The 19,829-nt window shown below is 43.3% G+C and overlaps 2 protein-coding genes across 9 annotated transcripts in view; both read right to left on the reverse strand.

Annotated features, from left to right (window-relative positions):
* Positions 1 to 8,772, reverse strand: part of ERP27 (endoplasmic reticulum protein 27) — a 32,861-nt gene extending 24,089 nt beyond the window's left edge. The window contains exons 1-2 of the mRNA XM_048501242.1: positions 8,119 to 8,772; positions 189 to 326 (exon numbers count right to left, since the gene is read on the reverse strand). Of these exons, the coding sequence (XP_048357199.1) occupies positions 189 to 326; positions 8,119 to 8,241 (261 nt within the window). The 5' untranslated portion in view covers positions 8,242 to 8,772. The remainder of the gene's footprint in view (positions 1 to 188; positions 327 to 8,118) is intronic.
* Positions 8,773 to 10,891: 2,119 nt separating this feature from the next.
* ARHGDIB (Rho GDP dissociation inhibitor beta) overlaps positions 10,892 to 19,829 on the reverse strand; it is a 32,212-nt gene continuing 23,274 nt past the window's right edge. For all 8 annotated transcript variants that reach the window (XM_048501867.1, XM_048501860.1, XM_048501864.1 and 5 more), the window contains exons 3-6: positions 19,681 to 19,764; positions 14,790 to 14,866; positions 13,361 to 13,424; positions 10,892 to 12,347 (exon numbers count right to left, since the gene is read on the reverse strand). In XM_048501867.1, the coding sequence (XP_048357824.1) occupies positions 12,148 to 12,347; positions 13,361 to 13,424; positions 14,790 to 14,866; positions 19,681 to 19,764 (425 nt within the window). In that variant the 3' untranslated portion in view covers positions 10,892 to 12,147. The remainder of the gene's footprint in view (positions 12,348 to 13,360; positions 13,425 to 14,789; positions 14,867 to 19,680; positions 19,765 to 19,829) is intronic.

The following is a 19,829-nucleotide window of genomic DNA, read 5'->3' on the forward strand; positions in this document are numbered from 1 at the left end:
ATATAGTATGGAATATTTTATCCAGATTTTCCAAGCATCTATTGCACATACTTCCACCTGTCTTCCCTTTCAGACAGTATTAATTTGACTCCCATAGTCACCATCTGAGGTAAGGAAAATCCCTGTTTATTCAGACATTCTTGTGGTTAGGTTGTTGCAAGGAGCAAGACCATGAGAGGAAGACTTACCACACGGAACAGGGAAACCGTGCTCACAGTGACATTATAATGAGAAAGGACATTGGAGCTGGCACAGAATCCAAGTGGTACATCTTGCACTTTTTGTACCATAGTGAGAAATTCAGAAGCTTCTGGTAGCTCTAAATCCTGATGGAATGAAAACATGGAAAAAGACTTCAAGCACCTCTGCAACACTTGTAAATCAGTTTATCTGTCATGGCTTTCTCCCAAAGAATTCTGAGAACCGAAGTCTGGTGAAGGAGAAGAAAATTCACTGTTAGAAATATCTAGCCCTCTCATTGTTTCTAGAGTTCTCGCAGCAATGAGAATGATTATTAAGCCAGTTGATATCATATTTAGTTAATTAATGTATTGTTGATTGAAATATTTAGTTCCCACTTTCCTCTTGGTTCCAGGCTCATGCACAGTGAGGGAAGGGGAAAAAGGGAAAGCATAATAGAAAGAAAGAGTCTCAAAGAGCAAAATATACTGAATAGGGAAAGGAGAGAAAGGATAATAAGAGAAAAAATAAGGTAGTATGTAACTGTGTTAAGCTGGTAGCAACAAAATAAAACAGGAGCCCATCAGCACTGCTACAAAATTGTCTCACAAAACCCCTTCTCTGTTTTGTCTGGGACCTCAGAAAGTTCTGCAGTCATCGGGTCTCTGAAAGGCAAGGCACTTCCTTCTCTTTTTCCTGGTTTACCAGCTTCTCTTTGGGTATTCACTGCTGCCACCAACATATCCTAAAGGGTGTCTAATAAAACCATAGAGTCGTAGAATCCCAGGGTTTGAAGAGACTACAAGGGCCATCAAGTCCAACTCCTTGCCATGCAGGAATACAATCAAAGCACCCTTGACAGATGGCATCCAGCCTCTGTTTTAAAAACCTTCAAAGAAGGAGACTCCATCACACTCTGAGGCAGTGTATTCCACTGTCAGAAAGTTCTTCCTAATGTTTAGGTGGGATGTCTTTTCCTGCATCTAGAATCCATTACTCCTTGTGCTAGTCTCTGGAGCAGCAGAAAACAAGCCTGCTCCATCTTTAACATGATATCCTTTCAAATATTAATCATGGCTATCATGTCACCCCTTTTCCTTCTCTACTCCAGACTAAACATTCCTCGCTCCCTAAGTTGCTCCTCACAGGACATGGAATCCAGACTTTTTATCATTTTGGTCATCCTCCATTGAACCCATTCCAGCTTGTCAACATCCTTTTTGAGCTGTGGTGGCCAGAACTGGACACAATATTCCAGGTTAGGTCTAACCAATGCAGAATAGAGTGGTACTATTATATCTCTTGATCTAGACACTATACTATTGATGCAGCCCAGAATTGCATTTGCTTTCTTGGTTGCCACATCACACTGCTAACTCATGTTCAGTTTGTGGTTTACCAAGACTCCCAGATCCCTTTCAAATGTACTGTTGTCAAGCCAGGTGTCATCCATCCTGTATTTGTGCATTTCATTTTTTTTTCTGCCTAAGTATAGTATCTTACATTTATCTCTGTTGAAATTAATTTTGCTAGTTTTGGCCCAGCTCTCTAATCTGTCCAGGTCTTTTGGTATTCTAACTCATCCTAATTTGGTGTCATCTGCAAATTTGATTAACAGGCCCTCTATTCCATCATTCAAATCACTGATTAAAATATTGAATAGCACTGGACCCAGAATAGCATCCTGAGGCACCCCACTTATCACTTCTTGCCAGGATGAAGATGAGCCATTGGTGAGCACCCTTTGGGTTTGATCAGTCAACCAATTACAAATCCATTTAACAGTAGCATTGTCTAGCCCACATTTTACTAGCTTACTTGCAAGAATGTCATGGGTGACCTTGCCAAATGCCCTACTGAAGTCAAGGTATGCTACAACCACAGCATTCCTTTCATCTACCAAACTTGTCACTTTATGAAAAAAGAGATAAGACAAGTCTGGCATGACTTCTTTTTGAGAAACCCATGTTGACTTTTAGTGATCATGGCATTCCCTTGTAAGTGCTTACAGATGGTCTGTTTAATGATCTGCTGTAAAATCTTTCCTGGTATTGACATCAGGCTGACTGGGCAGTAAATATTTGGATCCTCTTTTTTCCCTTTTTGAAGATGGGGACAACATAAGCCCTCCTCCAGTCCGCTGGGTCTTTCCCTACTCTCCAGGAGTTCTCAAAGATTATTCCAAGTGGTTCTGAGATTACTTCTGCCAGTTCTTTTAATACCCTGGGATGTAGTTATCAGGCCCTGGAGATCTGAATTTACTTAGCCAGGTATTCCTGTATTACCTCTATTTAGTCTGCACTGAATTTCCCCTACTGCATCTTCTGTTCCATTTCCCCCAGTTGAACACTGTTTTCCTTTTGGGAAAAGACTGAGGCAAATAAGGTGTTGATTAGTCCTTCCTTTTCTCTGACACCTGTTAGCATTTTGCCATCTTCTCCATGCAGTGACCCTATCATATCCCTTTTCTTCCTTTTGCTACTGACATAACTAAAAAAGCCTTTGTTATTGTTTTTAACCACCCTGGTAAGCCTGAGCTTATCCTGAGCTTTAGCTTTTCTGACTATCTCTACACATCCTGGCTGTTTATTTGATTTCCTCTTTAGTGATTTCCCCCTTTTCCCATTTGTTGTACGTGTTCCTTTTAAATCTTAGTTCAGTTGAAAGTTGTTTAGACATTCATCCTGGTTACCTTAGACATCTCCTATTTTTCCTCCTCATTGGAACTGTTTGAAACTTCAAGATCTCACTTTTAAGAAACTCCCATCCATCATGCACTCCCTTCTCTTTTAGTATTCTTAATCACGGGGTCACACCCAGTAGTTTCCTTACTGAAATCAGCTTTCTTAAAGTGTAGAATGCTTGTCTGACTATGCTTGGCATCCCCTTTCCACTGTATTACAAATTCCAGGAGAACATGATCACTCCCAGCTAAGGATCCCACCACTTCCTACCAGGTCATCATTGTTGGTTAGGAACAGATCTAAAATAGTGAATCCCCTTATTCCCTCTTCCATCATGAAACTGTCTGCAATTTGTTTGAGGAAGAGAGGAATTTGTTGGACCTTTTAGTCTTGGCAGAGTTTGACTCCCAACAAATATCAGGATAACTGAAATCTTCCATTACTACTATTTGTCTCCTTTCTCAAAGTTTTGTCATCTGTTCCAGGAAGGCATCACCCAACTCTTCATGCATCTCTTGCTAAAAGGATTAATATCTCCAGCAGCCTTAACTATGTTGCCATTTAGAGGCTCCATCTAGTTGCTGTGTGTCCCACTTTGCATATATTAGCCAGCACAGGGAAGATGGATTGCACTTTTGCACATCTGGAATAGTGAGCTTAACCAGTGCCCCTCTCCTTTACCATTCTTTGGAAAGTGAGACCAAATTTGGTCTGGTGTAAGTACAGATACCTGGCCTTGGCCATTCCATTTACATGGAAGTTTAATAAACAAAGAAAAAGAGCACAAATGGTATATACATGCATTAGGCTGAGCAAGGATGTAAAGCAGTGGTTCTCAACCTGGGGTATGTGTACATACACTGGAACACACCTGGTACATACTCTGTGTACATACTCTGGTACACACCAGAGTGTTTGGGGGTACATGAAACAAATTACGTAATAGGTTTCCTAATATTGAGGTATAATTTTAGGAAAATGGGTTGCCAAGGGATATGTGAGAGAAAAATGGTTAGGAACCACTGATGTAAAGAAATGGTGTAAACATGCAGCCTTTAAAATCTATACTTATCCTAAACTATGTTAAATTAGAATAAGCTAATAATTCTTGAAATTGCCATGTTTAAAATCCTCTATTAAGTTAATTCTTAGGGTCTGGGACTTCTTCCCATTGTCTCTCAACATGTGGTCTGGGCTCTGGAGTCCCATTATAATGACTTAATCCTCCATGACTTGAATCAAAGTAGCCAAAAACTAAGGCCGTTTCCGCACGGAGGTGGAAGCAGCCGGGTCGGCGTACTCGACGCCAACCCGACAACGTGGGCCCGTTCGCATGAACGGTCCCAGAAAGAGCCGGGACGATGGCGCCGCAGAGCGCCGTCGCCCGACCGACCCGGCATGTCCCCGGGCCTCCGGCACGTCGCGGAGGCCTGAGGACACACCCCCTGGCCCTGCGCGCCTGCTCCAGCGTCGCAGGGCAGGGGGGATGTCCCCAGGCCTCGGCGACGCGCCAGAGGCCCGGGGACAAAGTAAGTGCAGGGAGGGAGCGGGGGGGGGAGCCGGGAAGCCGCTGCCGTTTGCATGGCAGCGGCTTCCAGCCGGCGTTTCCAGAAAAGTGCGCTTCCCAGCGCACTCTGGAAACGCCAGCTCGGCGCCGGGCGGGCAACACGAGGGCGGCGCGGCTGCTTTGCAGCCGCGCCCCCTGTGCAAATGGCGGCCTGGGGATGGCGTTTTTGCCGTCCCCAGGCCGCCATATTCTGCCCGTGCAGAAACGGCCCAAGAGATAAGAAAGAGTTTCTTCCTGAGACCCAGGGAACTTATGATCTTCCCTGTTTTCCTGACCCAAAAGGAAGAAATGTGATCTAGCCTTCTGGCTTTCTCATCCCTTTAGTGTGACAGTCAAGCTGAGGTGTCAGCCAGTAAGCTGTTTGTCTCATTCCAGCCAGACTGTGTACATCTTTAAGCACTGAAATGCTCTGTGATCAGGGATCAATCACTCATGACCTGAACCCAATGTCAGATTTACCTACTAAATGGGGTAATAAATTTAAGTCAATAAAATATAAATAATCTAAACCAGTCATTTCCTTTACCTTCCCTCTTATACTAGCTACTAACTTGTAGCCAAGCTCCAGTACATAAGCAGAGTACAAATCCATAGATATGAATTGTAGGGTAGAAGACATTTTTTCCACAGGCACTTTGAAGACTAATAACATTTATTCAAGCATAAGTTTTTGTGAGGTAGAATTTACTTCACTGGATGCATTTAAGAACACCTCAGTTAGGTCAGTGTTTTAATATTCACAACAGAAAGCTGGGGAGATGATACAAAGAAATGCCAGTTTAAAATAAGATCCAATATAAAGAGTAATCTGTAAACTCAGTGTGGGTAAGAAAAATACTAAATGAACTAGGCTAATAAAGCAATTCTGTAGGCTGGAGAGATTCCACTTCCCCGTTCTCTTCAGACCTTTTCCTTGCAACTTGAATTTAAAGAAATGATGCTGCCATCTAGTGGCCATTTATATCTGTACATGTTTCTCTGTGATCAATTTCCTATGATAACATGAAGCTGCCTTACTGCATCATCAAAGAAATTATTATGACAGGCAGTACCTGTCCAAGGTCTCAGGTGGAAATCTTTCATATCACCTGCCTTGTAGTTGGTATGTCAGGGATCGAACCTGGGACCTTCTGTGTGCAGGGTAGATGTTTTGCCACTGAGTTACTGACCCTTCCAGAAGACAGATTTGAAATCAAGGCCCCTTCCACACATGCAGAATAATGCACTTTCAATCCATTTTCAATGCACTTTGAAGCTGGATTCCACTGTGTGGAATAGCAAAATCCACTTTCAAACAGTTGTGAAAGTGGATTGAATGTGCATTATCTTGCATGTGCGGAAGGAGCCCAAAGATACTCAAACCAACTGCAACTAGTTATGGAGAAGGGAGGAGATTTGAGGCTGAGTGGGCAGAACCTGAATAAAGCAAGTGGGACAGTCATTCTTAATTAAACTCTCACAATGTTTTTTGAGCAGCTGCAAATTTTTGAAAAAAGTTATGAAGAGGTAATGCAAATATGGAATGGAAACAAGACAAACAGTTAAACTGGGGAAAGAGGGCTGGTGGAAGAGTGTTTCTGCGTACTCTAATGAACTCAGTAGGCTTCAGCTGACCAAATCAAGTACCCAGAATTAAGCACATGTATACAGGATATTTTCTGGACAGTGAGTTTATTACAATGGCAACCCAAGGTTGGGTAAGAGAAGCAAGATTTTGGGGTAGCTGCAAGCATTTGATAGCTTTCATTTTAACTTTGAGAGGGACAAGAGTGCAGTCTTGGGAACTGGGATCCAGAGAAAACATCTGAATTATAACTGACATATATGAAAAATATTCTTATAAGTCAATTATAATTGATCAGTTATAATTCCAGTATAGTCACTGGAAAAATAAGTGGTTATTAGAACTAATAAATATTTGTTTTTATTTACAGCTATTTACAGAGTTTGCCATTGCCTTCCTCTACAATAGTGACCCTGGAATCCCTTGGTGGTCTCCCATCCAAGTACTACTCAGGCTGACCCTATTTAGCTTCTGAGATCTGACACAATCAGGTAAGCCTGGGCCATCCGGATCACGGCAAAATGCAAATAAGCTGCATTAAAAAAACCCAAATGATTTAAAATATATAGTTAATTAACCTATTTTATTCCTGGTCAGTAAAAATTCTACCTAAACAGAAAGATTTCATATGCAATAAAAATGTTTAGATTTTAATGAGCTTTTGATGAAGATATTTCCAGATCTAAGAAGCCAAAAAGGCTTCCTTGTAGGACTTTTTTGCTCATTGTGTGTCAGTCTCATGGCAGGTATCCTTTGGAAGGATTTTTCAAGTTTAAACTAGCTGCGTCACCAGGAAATCCATGAATGATTCCCTCGTGGACCTATACACACACACACACATATACATATACATAGGAGCCGCATGGTGTAGTGGTTAAGTGCTTGCACTGCCACTCACATGGTCAGGAGTTCGAGCCCCCCGTGGGTCAGATATCCTGGCTGATGGCTCATGGTCAACTCAGCCATCCATCCATTCCTTGGTCGGTAAATGAGTACCTAACACATAGCTAGGGGGTAAAGAATAGCCGGGGAAAGCAATGGCAAACCACCGCACAAAAACGGCTTGCCTATGAAATCACTGCTTGCAGGGGTACCCCAGGGTCAAACACGACTGAAGGGGAAACTTTACCTTTATACATATACATACACATACATATGCATCTCCCCGAGAGCCCTGATTTGGATCAAAGCTTTACCACAACGTGGCAGAGTTTCCCCCTCCACCATTTCTCAACCTTAGTCATCTTCCAAGAGTTGGGATACATTGATAATTGCAGGGGGGCCCAGAGGGGTGGATAAACAGATCCCCAAAGTATGTAAGTACATTGCAGTGTGAGGCTACATATTCTCCTGAATCACGCACATTTCTTCTCCAAAGCAGACTCATAAAGTACAGCATGCATGCTGCACAGTCTTAACAGTGCAATCTTTAGAAGCACTACACCCTTCTAAGTCTATTGGTTTCCTGGTCCATAGACAAGTGTGCCTCTGCTTAGGATGACACCGTGTGAGCTGCAAGAGACCAAAAAGCAAAACCTGTTGCTCAAAAGCTAAGACCAGTCTAGCCTCGACATACAATTGGCTTGCAGGGCACCAGCTAAGAAGGTTGCAGAATAAGATGTGAATTCAAGTAAGACAATCACACTACCGAAAAAAAAAAACAAGTCCTCTTGCCAATTCCACTTGAAGTAAAATTTATTTTGAACTTTCACAATGATTAGACTGGATCCTATGAATGAGCAAAATCCATTCATTGTGTCTTTTGAATCCTAGAACCTGACTCCCTAGTATGTACTCCTATGGAATGAAAGAAAACAGCCTTCAAAACACATACAAGAAATAAGATAAACTGAACATCATGTATTCAAGACTATTTTTGAGATCAACTCTGAAGTGTTTTGGGAAGTGGGGATGTGTTGTATGATCCTGCCTGCCTGAGGCCATTTAGATGTACATGGCAGCACTATATTCTGCTGCATTCTAATTAAATTGTTCGCATTCACAAAAACAAGTACTTTTACCAGGTAAAAAGTATGGTTTATACTGCCTGTCTGATTTATACAGGATGAACTGAATACGCCTGGCAAAATGTGTCTCACAGCCCCTGAGGAATCTCAACAGACCTGGAAGAATCCAATAACAACCACTTCAGCTGCCTTGATGAATGCATCTGTGGTTCCCACATCTTCCAAAAGGATTGGTTCCTTCACATCTTCAGCAGTGCCTACAGAATGGAAGGCAGCCATAGTATCTTCTCAGAGTCAAAAATCTATACAGATCCATACAGCCCGGGCCCACTTTTCCTGAGTGTTCACACCAGCATCTATCTGGAAATGCCACCTTCCTTAGTCCAAGTGATTCTTCCCAAAGATCCCTTTGCGGGTCTAAATAAACCTTTTTCAGCTTTAAAGTGAGAGTGGAATTGAAATAACTGTCTATCATTCCAACTGGCTTTTAAGAGATAGTTTGACAGGGCCGGTTGGGCTTCAACCAAATGCTGTAATGAACATTGCTTATTTTAGGCAATTGCATTTTATTCTTCTTTGAGATTTTTTGTTAATCTCTTTGGACTTCCACATGGAATGGAAGATAGGCATGAACTACACAAATAAGATTCTCAGCAGTTGTTGCTAAGGGAGGCTAGCAGCTATACAGGCCACTCAACTGTTGTGACCCTGAATAGACAGAAAGACAGCATATAATTCTATATATGTGTGTGTGTATATATATATGTGTGTGTGTGTATGTATGTGTGTGTGTGTGTATATATATATTATATATATATATAATTCTATATATATATAATTCTATACACATATATAATTCTACACACACACATATAGAATTCTATACACACATATATAGAATTTTATATATATATAAGGCTTCATGTGAATTCATGGATCAAAGAGCATTACTTGCCTATACTGTTGAGAATTAAAGCATTATAATAGTATTCCTGATCTCCCCGCCCCCCCCCGACAATATACTGTGGGGGTGGGGGGAGATCAGGAATGCTATTTTAATGCTTTTAATTCTCAACAGTACAGGCAAGTAATGCTATTTGATCCATGAACTCACATGAAGCCTTATACTGAATCCAACCATTGGTCCATAAAGGAAGATCAGTGTTGCCTGGTCAGGCTGGCAGCAGCTCTCCAAGGTTTTAGGCAGAAGTCCTTAACATCAGTTACTGCACTTCCTTTAACTGGAGATTCTGGAGATTGAACCTGGGACCTTATGCATGCCAAATAGATGCTGTACCACTGAGCCATGATGGCCCCCTCCAATCATATGCAACCAGCTGTCTCAGAGGGTAGGATTACATTTTAAATATATACCACTTTGAGTAGTAAGGAAAAGTAGTATGGAAATGTTTTACTAAGAAATAATCTTGGAAGGGATGTACATCATCTTTTCCCCAGAGGGATACCCCCCCACGCACATTCTTGAGTTAGTGCTGCAGTGCCCCAGTTAGCAGAACAGTTGACTATTGTTTAAATGAACTTTACTGTCTATCCTGACTGCTCAACTCACTCTGTTTGAAATTCACGACATTGACTCCTTACCTTGTCCTGGCCCCTTCTCAGCACATCCCAAAAGGAAGACCCAGCTGAAGATAAAGGCAACGAAACACTGGAAGATGGAGATCTCCATTGCACTGCCCTCCACTTTGAGCTTTGCAGTCGACTCACTGAATACCTCTCACACTAATGTGTCAATATCTTCAACTGTGAGAGTGGAACACCTGGGCATGGTCAGTGCTACTGAGATAAGCACCTGGGGAAATGCAGGCTGCCCAAACATTGCCCAAAACGTGAATGCCGTTTCTTGAGCAATAATGTGGTGTTGTATGTACTGCACAAAAACAGCAGAATGCATGCAACAGATATATCTCACATTACTGTAACCCTTCCCATTTTGCTCTGCAGCTAAAAGTGCTTAGGCTGCACCAAAGCTGGCTGGATTAGAGTTGCCTCTCAATTCAAGAAATTCTGGAGGACCAATCTATTAAAACCCTATCAGTTGATCAACACAATCTGTGTAAATGTTGAAAAGGATAATGGGGGAAAGCATTCATTCTTTGTTTTGTATGTCAGGTGCAATTTCAGAAGACGCATACCCTTCTGAGTGAGGAAAAATGCCTCAGAATATGACTGTCACTCATGGATTTATAATGATTTACATTAAAAGAGTTTTAAAAAAAACTTACTGCCTGATTAATCAGGAACATTTCTTTAAACAATCAAAACAACTAAATTCATCCACTATGCAATTCTAAGCCGAGTTACATCGTTCTAGCTCCACTGAAGTTAGTGGGACAAGACCAATGTGACTCTGTTTAGGACTGTACTGCAAAGCAATTAAATATTGCTTCTGGGGACCCCTTGGAGGAGGACTCAGATGGGGAAGAGGGCACAGCTTTGGCCCCAAATAATGCCTGAAGGCTCTGAGCCTGAGTCTCCTGCAGGACCTGGCCCAGAGGCTCAGGCAGAACCTTCTGTAGTCTCTGCAGGACCAGGTCAAAAGGCTCCAACAGAACAAGCAGGTTGGGAGCCACAGCCAGGCCCCAGCTCCAAGGTTCCCCAGCCTCCTGACACCAAACCAGGGGAGGCCCTGCCAGCCCTCCCCCCACTTTGTCCCTAGAGTCCCAAGAACATTGCCGGAGGAAACTGTGTGCCAGTTTGCAGGGAAGAATATGCAGCAGCAGGCTAGCAGCTCTGGGGCAACTTGGGCTTGATGAGAAGTCTATGCAGGAGCCAGACTGCAGTAACACAGCTGTATGAAGTGTTTGCACTGGAAGGTGGGATATTTGCTAAAGAAGGGGTTGGTACATTGTGAAGACAGAACATGACACTGTTATATTGTATGAAATACGAGAGGCTCACAATGAGGCAAAGAACAAAACTGGCTTTATTTTCAAAGACACTGAAACTGTGACAGGACAGGACAGAAACTGTGTCTCCTGTTGCCTTTGAAGGCAATATTTCCAAATTCAGTTTTGGGAATTGCACTTAAACAATATGAGGTCAATTCCCCACAGGGGAAATATCCTGGGATTGGACTGGGACCATAAAATACTAGTACCTCTTTATCCCAGTCTGTCCCTCCCCACCACAGCAGAGGTCTCGAGTTGAAACCGGGATCAAAACATCCACCTCCTTTCCACGAGCCCGGGATCAGCTCGGCGGCTCTTTTGTTGCTAGTTCTCTGACTGGCTGTTGCTTTGGGGCAGGAACGTGAACAAGCATTCCCTTTTTTGTTTCATTTTTTCGTCACAGCTACATAGCTTTATCATCACAAAGAATAGAGCTTCGTGGCCAAGAACAGCACACAAAAAAGGTGCATTCCAGTTTTTTCCTTTGCATGGTCGTAGCTTCGTATCCAAGAAGATTTTAAAAAGGCATGTTCCTGCCTACCCTGAGTCACCCATTCTAAGCATGCCCAGGCCACTGTGGGCTGTGACTGGCTGACAGCTTGAACGGAGACTCAAGGTGGGAAAAATAACCCAGGATAATAGTGGACGATTCCCCACAATACCAGCCTCATCCCAAAATCGTCAAAAAAGATCCTCCTTCCTGGCGATTTTTGAAAATCCCAGGATGAGGAGGATATCGCAGGGCAGGGCCAGCACAGAGCCAAAATTGGCCTGGGAGCCATGGGGAGTCCCTCCTTGAATTGGAATGTCTAACATGAAAATCCCAGGATATTTCCCCATGGGGAATCAACCTGAATCAAAATAGAATCCATCTAGAGGCAAAGATGTATCCAGTGAATGCAGACTGTGAGGAAAAGGCTAACAGTAAAATATCTTTACATGATGGTGGGGGAGGGGCTCAATCTATTTGCCCTGATAGCCCTAGGGTTGGAATGGCATGTCTTCCTAGCAAAGGCACTTCAAGGACAAATCCTGTGCAACCATTAGCAAAGAGGACATTCAATCTTAGCTTTAATTCCTCGCAATTATTTTCACTGCAGCAGCAGGAGAGACAGTCTGTCCAAAGGCCTGTGTTAACAGATTGTCTTGCGACAGTAAAAGATCTGGGTAGGCTGGATGAAGTAAGTAATGCAGGCACCAAGGACTGGCACATTGGGAATAATACAGCGCAATAGGCAGGAGGAAGCAAAAAGCAGCAAAAACAAGGAGGACCTCATTCTGTCCACTCCTTCTTAATGGCCAAGTTCCATTCCCAGGTAAGATGGTTATGCTTATCGTCATCGGTGAAGAACGACTTGTTGTGATAGGTTCCTCGAGCCATCATGCCCTTGGGCGCCTCTTCAAGAGGTGTCATGAATTCATATTCCTCTTGTCGTGGCCCATAGCTGCCAACCATGAATGTAGCTTTGTCCACTAGAAGAAAACAGCCCACATATAAAGAGTTTGTTGTTTGAGAACTAGAAAAGACAGCACATGATGGAGCCGAACATAGACCAAAGAGTCTCCAGTAACTGCTTCTAAGCCTGCAGACTGAAGTCAGCCCCTACAGGCTTTTGGTATAATTCCTCTAACTACGGCTTGTAGCAGTATACCATAAAGCACACTTCAGTTTATTGCAGTGCGCACACATATAGTGACACAAGTAATGATCAGCATTGGCTGACTGGAAACTTGACCTGCCATGGAATAGGCCTATTGAATACAGAGGCCCACAGCAAACTTAAGAGTATATGGTTTTGCCTGTGGAAAAGCTTTGTATTTTTAATGCAACCATGTCAGGCTCTATAAATCAGATGGTTGGACCCCTTGTCTCAAATGGGCCTTAACTTACATTATCAACCTGAGAGCTATGTGTGAGAACAGACAAGATGGATCTATTGAGACCTTTCTAATTCCTTTAATTCCTCCTTAATTTCTGTTAAGTGAAACCAGATTTGGGCGGAGGCCACGTAGACTGGAACTAGGGTTGCCACATTACTATAGGTGGCAGGAAATCTCCCTCCTTCTGCTGCCACTTCCCGGTGACATTCAACTGAGCAGCAGGAGAAAAATGTCAACAGAAAAAAGGGGGCCATGACTTTCTTCCCCCCACCACCAGCTTTTGGTGTGCCCTCAAAATGATGTTGGCATGTTGGGTGATGATCTAGCATTTGCCCCAAACTCTATGATTAAACCACAGAGTTTTGGGCTATGATGATGGTGTCATTTCCAGATTATGCCAGAAGTTGTGCCATTATTCTGAGAATGCCAACCATACACACCCTAAATCCCTACTTCCTGCATCTCCTGTCAGTTACCGAACAATGCCTGGCAACCCTAGCCAGAACAGTAGAGAAGATAAGAGTACAGTATTGATAGCTGTAAGGAGACCAGGAAATAGAGAAATGTTGCTAAAGAGAAAGGGAAAATAGTTCATTTTTACTCACCCTTCACACTTGTCCGGTAAGTGTGCTGCACATATTTCAAGCCAGATACTATTTCATTATTTACCTGCAAAAGAAAAGAATAGCCAATTGAAGCAACTCTTAAAAATCACATTTTTGCTATCCTTTTTTCTTCACTAATAGAAATTTTCATTTGTATTTTCTTTCCTCCTCTTGTGGCATTTCCTACTATCCTTCATTCATCTTTTTTGCTACGTGAGTGGCAGAGAGATAAAACACTCCATTCATAACATCAGCATAAAAATGTATCGCCCCAGGCAGTTGTAATATGTGAACCTGTGCTTTTACCAGTGGTAGCACTTCTTCTTTTCTTTGTTAGACATTTACCACAAGGCAATGCTAAGTTCTAGCTGATTCTATCTACCTATCACATTTTTATCCTGCCCTTTCTCAGGGAGCTCAAAATTGGTACCTTTACCTTGAAAAATGTTCCCTCCCTACTCCCCCCACCCCAAGCCTCAAATAATTTCCCCATGGACTTTAATAGAACTTTAAACTGTTTGCTTTCTGGGAAAAAGCTGAAAAACCCCATTTACCATTATGGATATTTAGTTTTTTTTCAGCTTTGCCAAAAATGTTCAGTTCCAATAAACCCAAATCCAAAAAATACTGATAAATATACTGTTAAAAATACCTTGAGAAGGGGCAGGATAAAAATGGGGCATTGCAGACATTGGCCAAATAGGAAAGCTCCATCAAGCTCTCCTATTTGTCCTTTCAAGAATCCTTCCCTCCTATTGCCCTGGAAACCACAGGGCAGGAATAGGGGAGGAATAGGGCAGGGAAGAGCGATGGCTGCCTCTTCAGTAATCCAGGAAGCAGGGGGAGGGGGGCTTTTGCCAATCCTGCAATACACACCTGGAAGCCCACAAAAGCACCAGCCAAGGTAAGTTGGCACTTTTTTCAGGGTTTTTTTCCCAGCTCATTTTTATCTGGATGTGCAGTGCTAACACAGAGTTACTCAAGTTATAAGTCAATTGAAGTCAACAGGCTTAGACTAGAGTAATTCTGCATAGGATAATACTATTTACAGAAAAATTATGCCTTTCTTTAAGCCAATCCTCTGTGACTTTTACATCACTGTAAAATTCTCCACAACATATTATTACTGCATAATATTAAAGGGGGGGGGAGAGGAATTTATGCATGTTGACAAACATATAATTCACCAGCTCATTAATAAGGTTTAAGAACACACAGAGTCTATGAAAAAGCATTCCAGAATAGGATAGTCAACTGCTGAGTATACACAATATGTGCTTAGAATTTTGCAGCAGTATTAATGAGGCAGCACAAGACATGTGCACCAAGACCAGGAAGATTTGCACTACTCTACCATAGATGTTTAGTAACTGCACAGGCAAGTACCCTGTAACTGTCCAAGACACCAATGGAAAAGCAATTGACTCACCTTAAAATGGATCTTGATTCGGTATTCAGAACCTTCCTTTAACACATAAGTCTTTTTCTTGAGAGCCTCAAGATCTTCTGTAGGAAAACAACCGCCCAAAAAAACCATCAATTAACTTTGCCACAAACTCCCTGTCCAGAGTTGGTGGCTGAAGCAGGACAGACACCAGGAGACCCATCTCTTCTGGACTTGTCTGGGAACAGCAACTCTGCACACCAGGGAAGGCAAGAGGTGCCAAGGTGACTCTCAGCTCCCATGGAAGGCCGCAGGACCCCAGGAAAGCCAGCCAGATTGCAAATGCCTTAGCAGACCACATGCTCGGGAGCAGCAGAAGGCCACTGCTTTCACATCCTGCATGTGAGCTCCCAAAGGCACCTGGTGGGCCACTGCGAAGTAGCAGAGTGCTGGACTAGATGGACTCTAGTCTGATCCAGCAGGCTCTTTCTTATGTTCAGAGTAATCAGAAAGTCAGGAAAGACAAATGGGTGAGAGCAGAAGGTTCCACCTGCTGCCATCCAGCTGGTGATATCATCAGCTAGCAGCAGCCAAAGGTGGAGCCATGGACAAAAGCAATGGGCCCTGGGAGGCTGGTGATGGGGAAGCCCAGATCCAGAGCAAGAAGGAACATCCTCAGGCTTCATTGGGCCAGGCCTTCTGTGGGCATGGACATGTTGGCAAGCACAGTGGCCAGAACAATCCATCTCGAACCAGCAGAAGGGAGACTTACTAGGCAACCTGGAGGGGGTGAGTGGCAGGTCAGAACACAAGGGGAGACTGAGTGGGATGGAAGCATGAGGGTGTGATAGTTGGAAGGGTATGGGCTGAACACAGGAAGCAGTATAAATGAAAGACCCAGAAAGGGTGATGAGGAGGGCAGGCTGACAGACTAAAGGTGGTGTGGTTGTGTATTGCCAGGGAAAGAAGGAACATGATGGCACAACCCCCTTCTACCCCTATTCTGAGGCCTACAGGGGTCTTCTGTGGCAATGGCACCATGGCAGGAACACACGCAGTGCAGGGGGACATGACAGAGCCTCACGTTCCCCCATACCCTCCTCTAACTGAGCCCTGAGGGGACAGGGCAGGATATAAATCCAACGAATAAATAACTATAGAGAACTGGAGCACTGTACACACATGAGCATTTCTAAGCATATCTATGCTACAAGCACATATTGTTTTATACCAACTTGACTGTTAAGGCTAAAGAATCCTGGGAATTGTTAAGTGTGAAGACGATGATGAGACTTCTCTGCTAGATATCCCTGACACCCCACCCCACGAAACTAGAGTTCCCAGCAGGGGCAGACTTGATATAAATTAGCACAGTTGTAAGAAAGGATGCACAGTCACTTGCTGTTATCAGAAAAAAAAACTTTACTCAGTATAAAGGGAGAAAAAAGTTACTTTGGGAGGAAAAACAAGGAACTCCTTTCTATCTACGCTAACTGTGAGCTAGATTACTCTAATCTCACATTACTTTGACAGCAATTATCACTACTGCTACTGCTATATACTGCTGCCGCTGCTCCTACTGCTAGCTTAACAAAACATTAGGTTAGCTCTCCAATAGCTAGTCAATAGGCTGGTTACACACACTCTGACCTCACTAACTAAGTAACATGAACATTTAACTCTTTCATGTCTGAACTGTGTGGCAGACACTTGCCAAATGCTAACAAGACTGGCCATTAAGACTGCAGGTGAGATCTATATGTGGTGGGCCAATGCCTGGGAGGCCAGCCCTTATGAAGTGGGCAGCAGCTACTGCAACTGTGATGTGGTGGCCCCTGAAAGGGGAAGGGGTAGGTGCTATCACAGTCATGACCTGGTGGTGGGTGGAAACTGCAGCAAGCTTGCTCCTTTCCTTCCTCCTCCATAGGTGGGGGGGTGAGGCCAGGGTGGTTGAGACCCCTCCCTCCTGCCATTCCCCTCTCCATTGAAGGTGTGCGGCCAAGGGGATAAGGCAATTTCCAGATCTGTTTTTGCCTTTCAGTCTACTCTTGGTACTCAGGATTCACACAGAAAAGAAACTGCTATTGAACTTGCTAAAATTGATGCTGTAGATGTGCCTTCAATGTCTTTGGTGCCTTCTACGTGGGTCATCTGCTATGAATTCAATGTTTTGGGATAATGAGATTTTTCTTTTCTTCCTATAGCATCGTGGTGCATTTGTATACCTCCAAAGTTTCCCTGGCTTTTTTGCAATCTTCCTCAAACCTGCTTTTCTCTGAAGTTTTGGGAAAGACCACAGTAAAGCTGGGATGGCTGCTGTATGGATGGAAAATTTCAGATTTTCTGGACCATGTGGCAGTCTTTTTCCTGACCGCAGGGCAGCCAGGTTCTCCCCCTGCCAGTAGGGTGCTTTTTAAAAATCAGCTATAGAATATCATTGATATACCATTGTTTGGATAGGTGTAGCAGTTTCTCTGAATCCCCAAGTTTCTTTGCTTAAAGAAGTATTTCTCTATCCCCCTCCCTTGACAAGACAGAAGGAAGAAGGCATATCTTTGTAAGGGAAAAGACAAGCAACTTACTTTTTTAAAATAAATGTTTGAAACTCAGAGAAACTATTACACCTATCAGTACAAAAGTACATCAATATAATAATATTTTAGTGCTGATTTATAAAAAAACCCTGCAAAAGTCCTGATGGGGTGGCCACTTCTGGGTGACTGGGGCAGGGAAACTGGAGAAATCTGCCATGTGGAAGCACCATTGCTGCTGCACTTTATTTGCAGGTGCACCAGCAGTGGGGAAAGAAGAGAAGAAGAAGAGTTTGGATTTATATCCCCCCTTTCTCTCCTGCAGGAGACTCAAAGGGGCTTACAATCTCCTTGCCCTTCCCCCCTCATAACAAACACCCTGTGAGGTGGGTGGGGCTGAGAGAGCTCTGAAAACCTGTGACTAGCCCAAGGTCACCCTGCTGGCATGTGTGGGAGTGCACAGGCTAATCTGGATTCCCCAGATAAGCCTCCACAGCTCAGGCAGCAGATCTGGGAATCAAACCCGGTTCCTCCAGATTAGATACACGAGCTCTTTACCTCCTACGCCACTGCTGCTAAAAAGGACGTCTTCAGAAAGCACAAAATCCTGTCCCTGCATGGAAGACACCTATGTCTTCCATAGAGAGACGAATGGATATAAATATATATCTGAGTCGGTGTATTACTGAACATGCTCAGTTTCTGGAACCATTTGTGCCTGCTTACTGGTTTGTCTGTATTCACATGGTGTACTTTTGTTTCATTCCACTGTACTTTGAAACAGCAGGCACAATTCCCTGAGCTATTTTCTTGGACAGTTTCCTCTGGAACAAAAGGAAGCTCGGTAATAGGATAGCTGTTGCTTGATGAGCATAAGATGAATGTGAGTTTAAAAAGCATAACATGTGGTTTGTTTTTTAACTGCTTGCAGTGTTGTTCCCCTTGAAGATTTCAGCTGAAAAGGAAGCACTGAAACTCTGCTGAGCTGTAACTTCCTGTGGCAAATAAGAAGCCCTTATAAGGTGAAGCCTGACTCTTGCTGGTACTGAAGTTAGGAACACGAACGGCTGCCAGACTTGGCAGTTTCTAAACGACTGCTTCTGTAGTCTGAACCAGAGTGTTCTCTAAGGAACCACTGACTAGACCAAACACTAGACTAGGCAAATCTTGGAAGTCTGTAATTTGGGTAATTTTCTACAACCTATAGGTTTATAGTCACTACTATATTTTCTTCAAAAAATTTAAAATAGGGCAAAAAGCTTAGGATGTGCATGTGAATTAAGGGATCACATCTGGCTAAAAAGGAAGTCTTCAGTTCAATTTGCAGCCACAAACACCCTGTGGTTATTGACACTCCACTATTGCTCTACAAACATCCACTCCTCCTCACATGTATTATTTGCTTAGTTTTATTTTACTTTTATACCTTGCCATTCTGCCCTCACAAGGGCCACTGAAACAGCTAACAAATTAAAACTGAAAAGTATTCCGAACATCCAGGCAGATAGGCACCCTAACCTTATCTGACTATGTCACTGCTAATATAAAGTCCAATTTCATCTGCAAAGTGCTGAGCAAAGCAGTCACAATGGGCCACCATACAATCCACCACCCACTGCAGACCAGATGTCAACAGGACTCTGATTGCCTGGGACAGCTCTGCTGGACTACACTGCAATGGTGGTGGAAAGGTGCTGTTTCTTTGCCACTATCACCACCACAGAGTACATTTTAAAACCAACTTTTGCCCATGTCTTCTCTTTTCATCACCTGTAGCTCCTGGGCAAACCAAGGGTCTATGTGGACTCTAACACTTTAGAGAGGGCACTAATCATGTAAATAGCACTAGATCAGGGGTAGGGAACCTGCGGCTCTCCAGATGTTCAGGAACTACAATTCCCATCAGCCGCTGCCAGCATGGCCAATTGGCCATGCTGACAGAGGCTGATGGGAATTGTAGTTCCTGAACATCTGGAGAGCCGCAGGTTCCCTACCCCTGGCCTAGGTCATTTCCTGATTCCAGAGGGCGTCAAGAGGCACACCAACTGTGTCAACAGGAAAATCCCCTATAGCCATCATAAACCCATTTGGATCCATCTAACTGGCAGCCGATCATTTTAATAAATCCATCACCTCTGCAAAGTTTTGGTATACTTGTGAATCTAAGATGTATCTATAATGTGACTATCTTAATATTGTCCTACTTTATACTGCTTTTGTAAAAATCAATAAGAAAATGCATATGAACTGCTGTAAACACTCAAAATGCATTATACAAGTAGCAAAAGCTATTACTGCTTCCCCTAAACAATATTAATCCCTTTAGTTTTCATAGGCTCAACCCTCTTCCTGTATTCCATTCCATTTGTTTCATTATGTGGCAAAAGGAAGAGAATTTCACCTACCAGTGAGATCCATGGTGATTGGCCCTGGCGCAGAATTACATACCAGTGTAAGCCGAGTGACGGTCACATTGGGGGTTGTGGGGTCTGTGGGGTCAGAAACCAGAGACAGTCAGTTTGTAAATCAGACAAGAAGTCTAGGCAATTTCCCA

This window comes from Sphaerodactylus townsendi, linkage group LG06 (assembly GCF_021028975.2).
Source record: "Sphaerodactylus townsendi isolate TG3544 linkage group LG06, MPM_Stown_v2.3, whole genome shotgun sequence".
Classification (NCBI taxonomy): domain Eukaryota; kingdom Metazoa; phylum Chordata; class Lepidosauria; order Squamata; family Sphaerodactylidae; genus Sphaerodactylus; species Sphaerodactylus townsendi.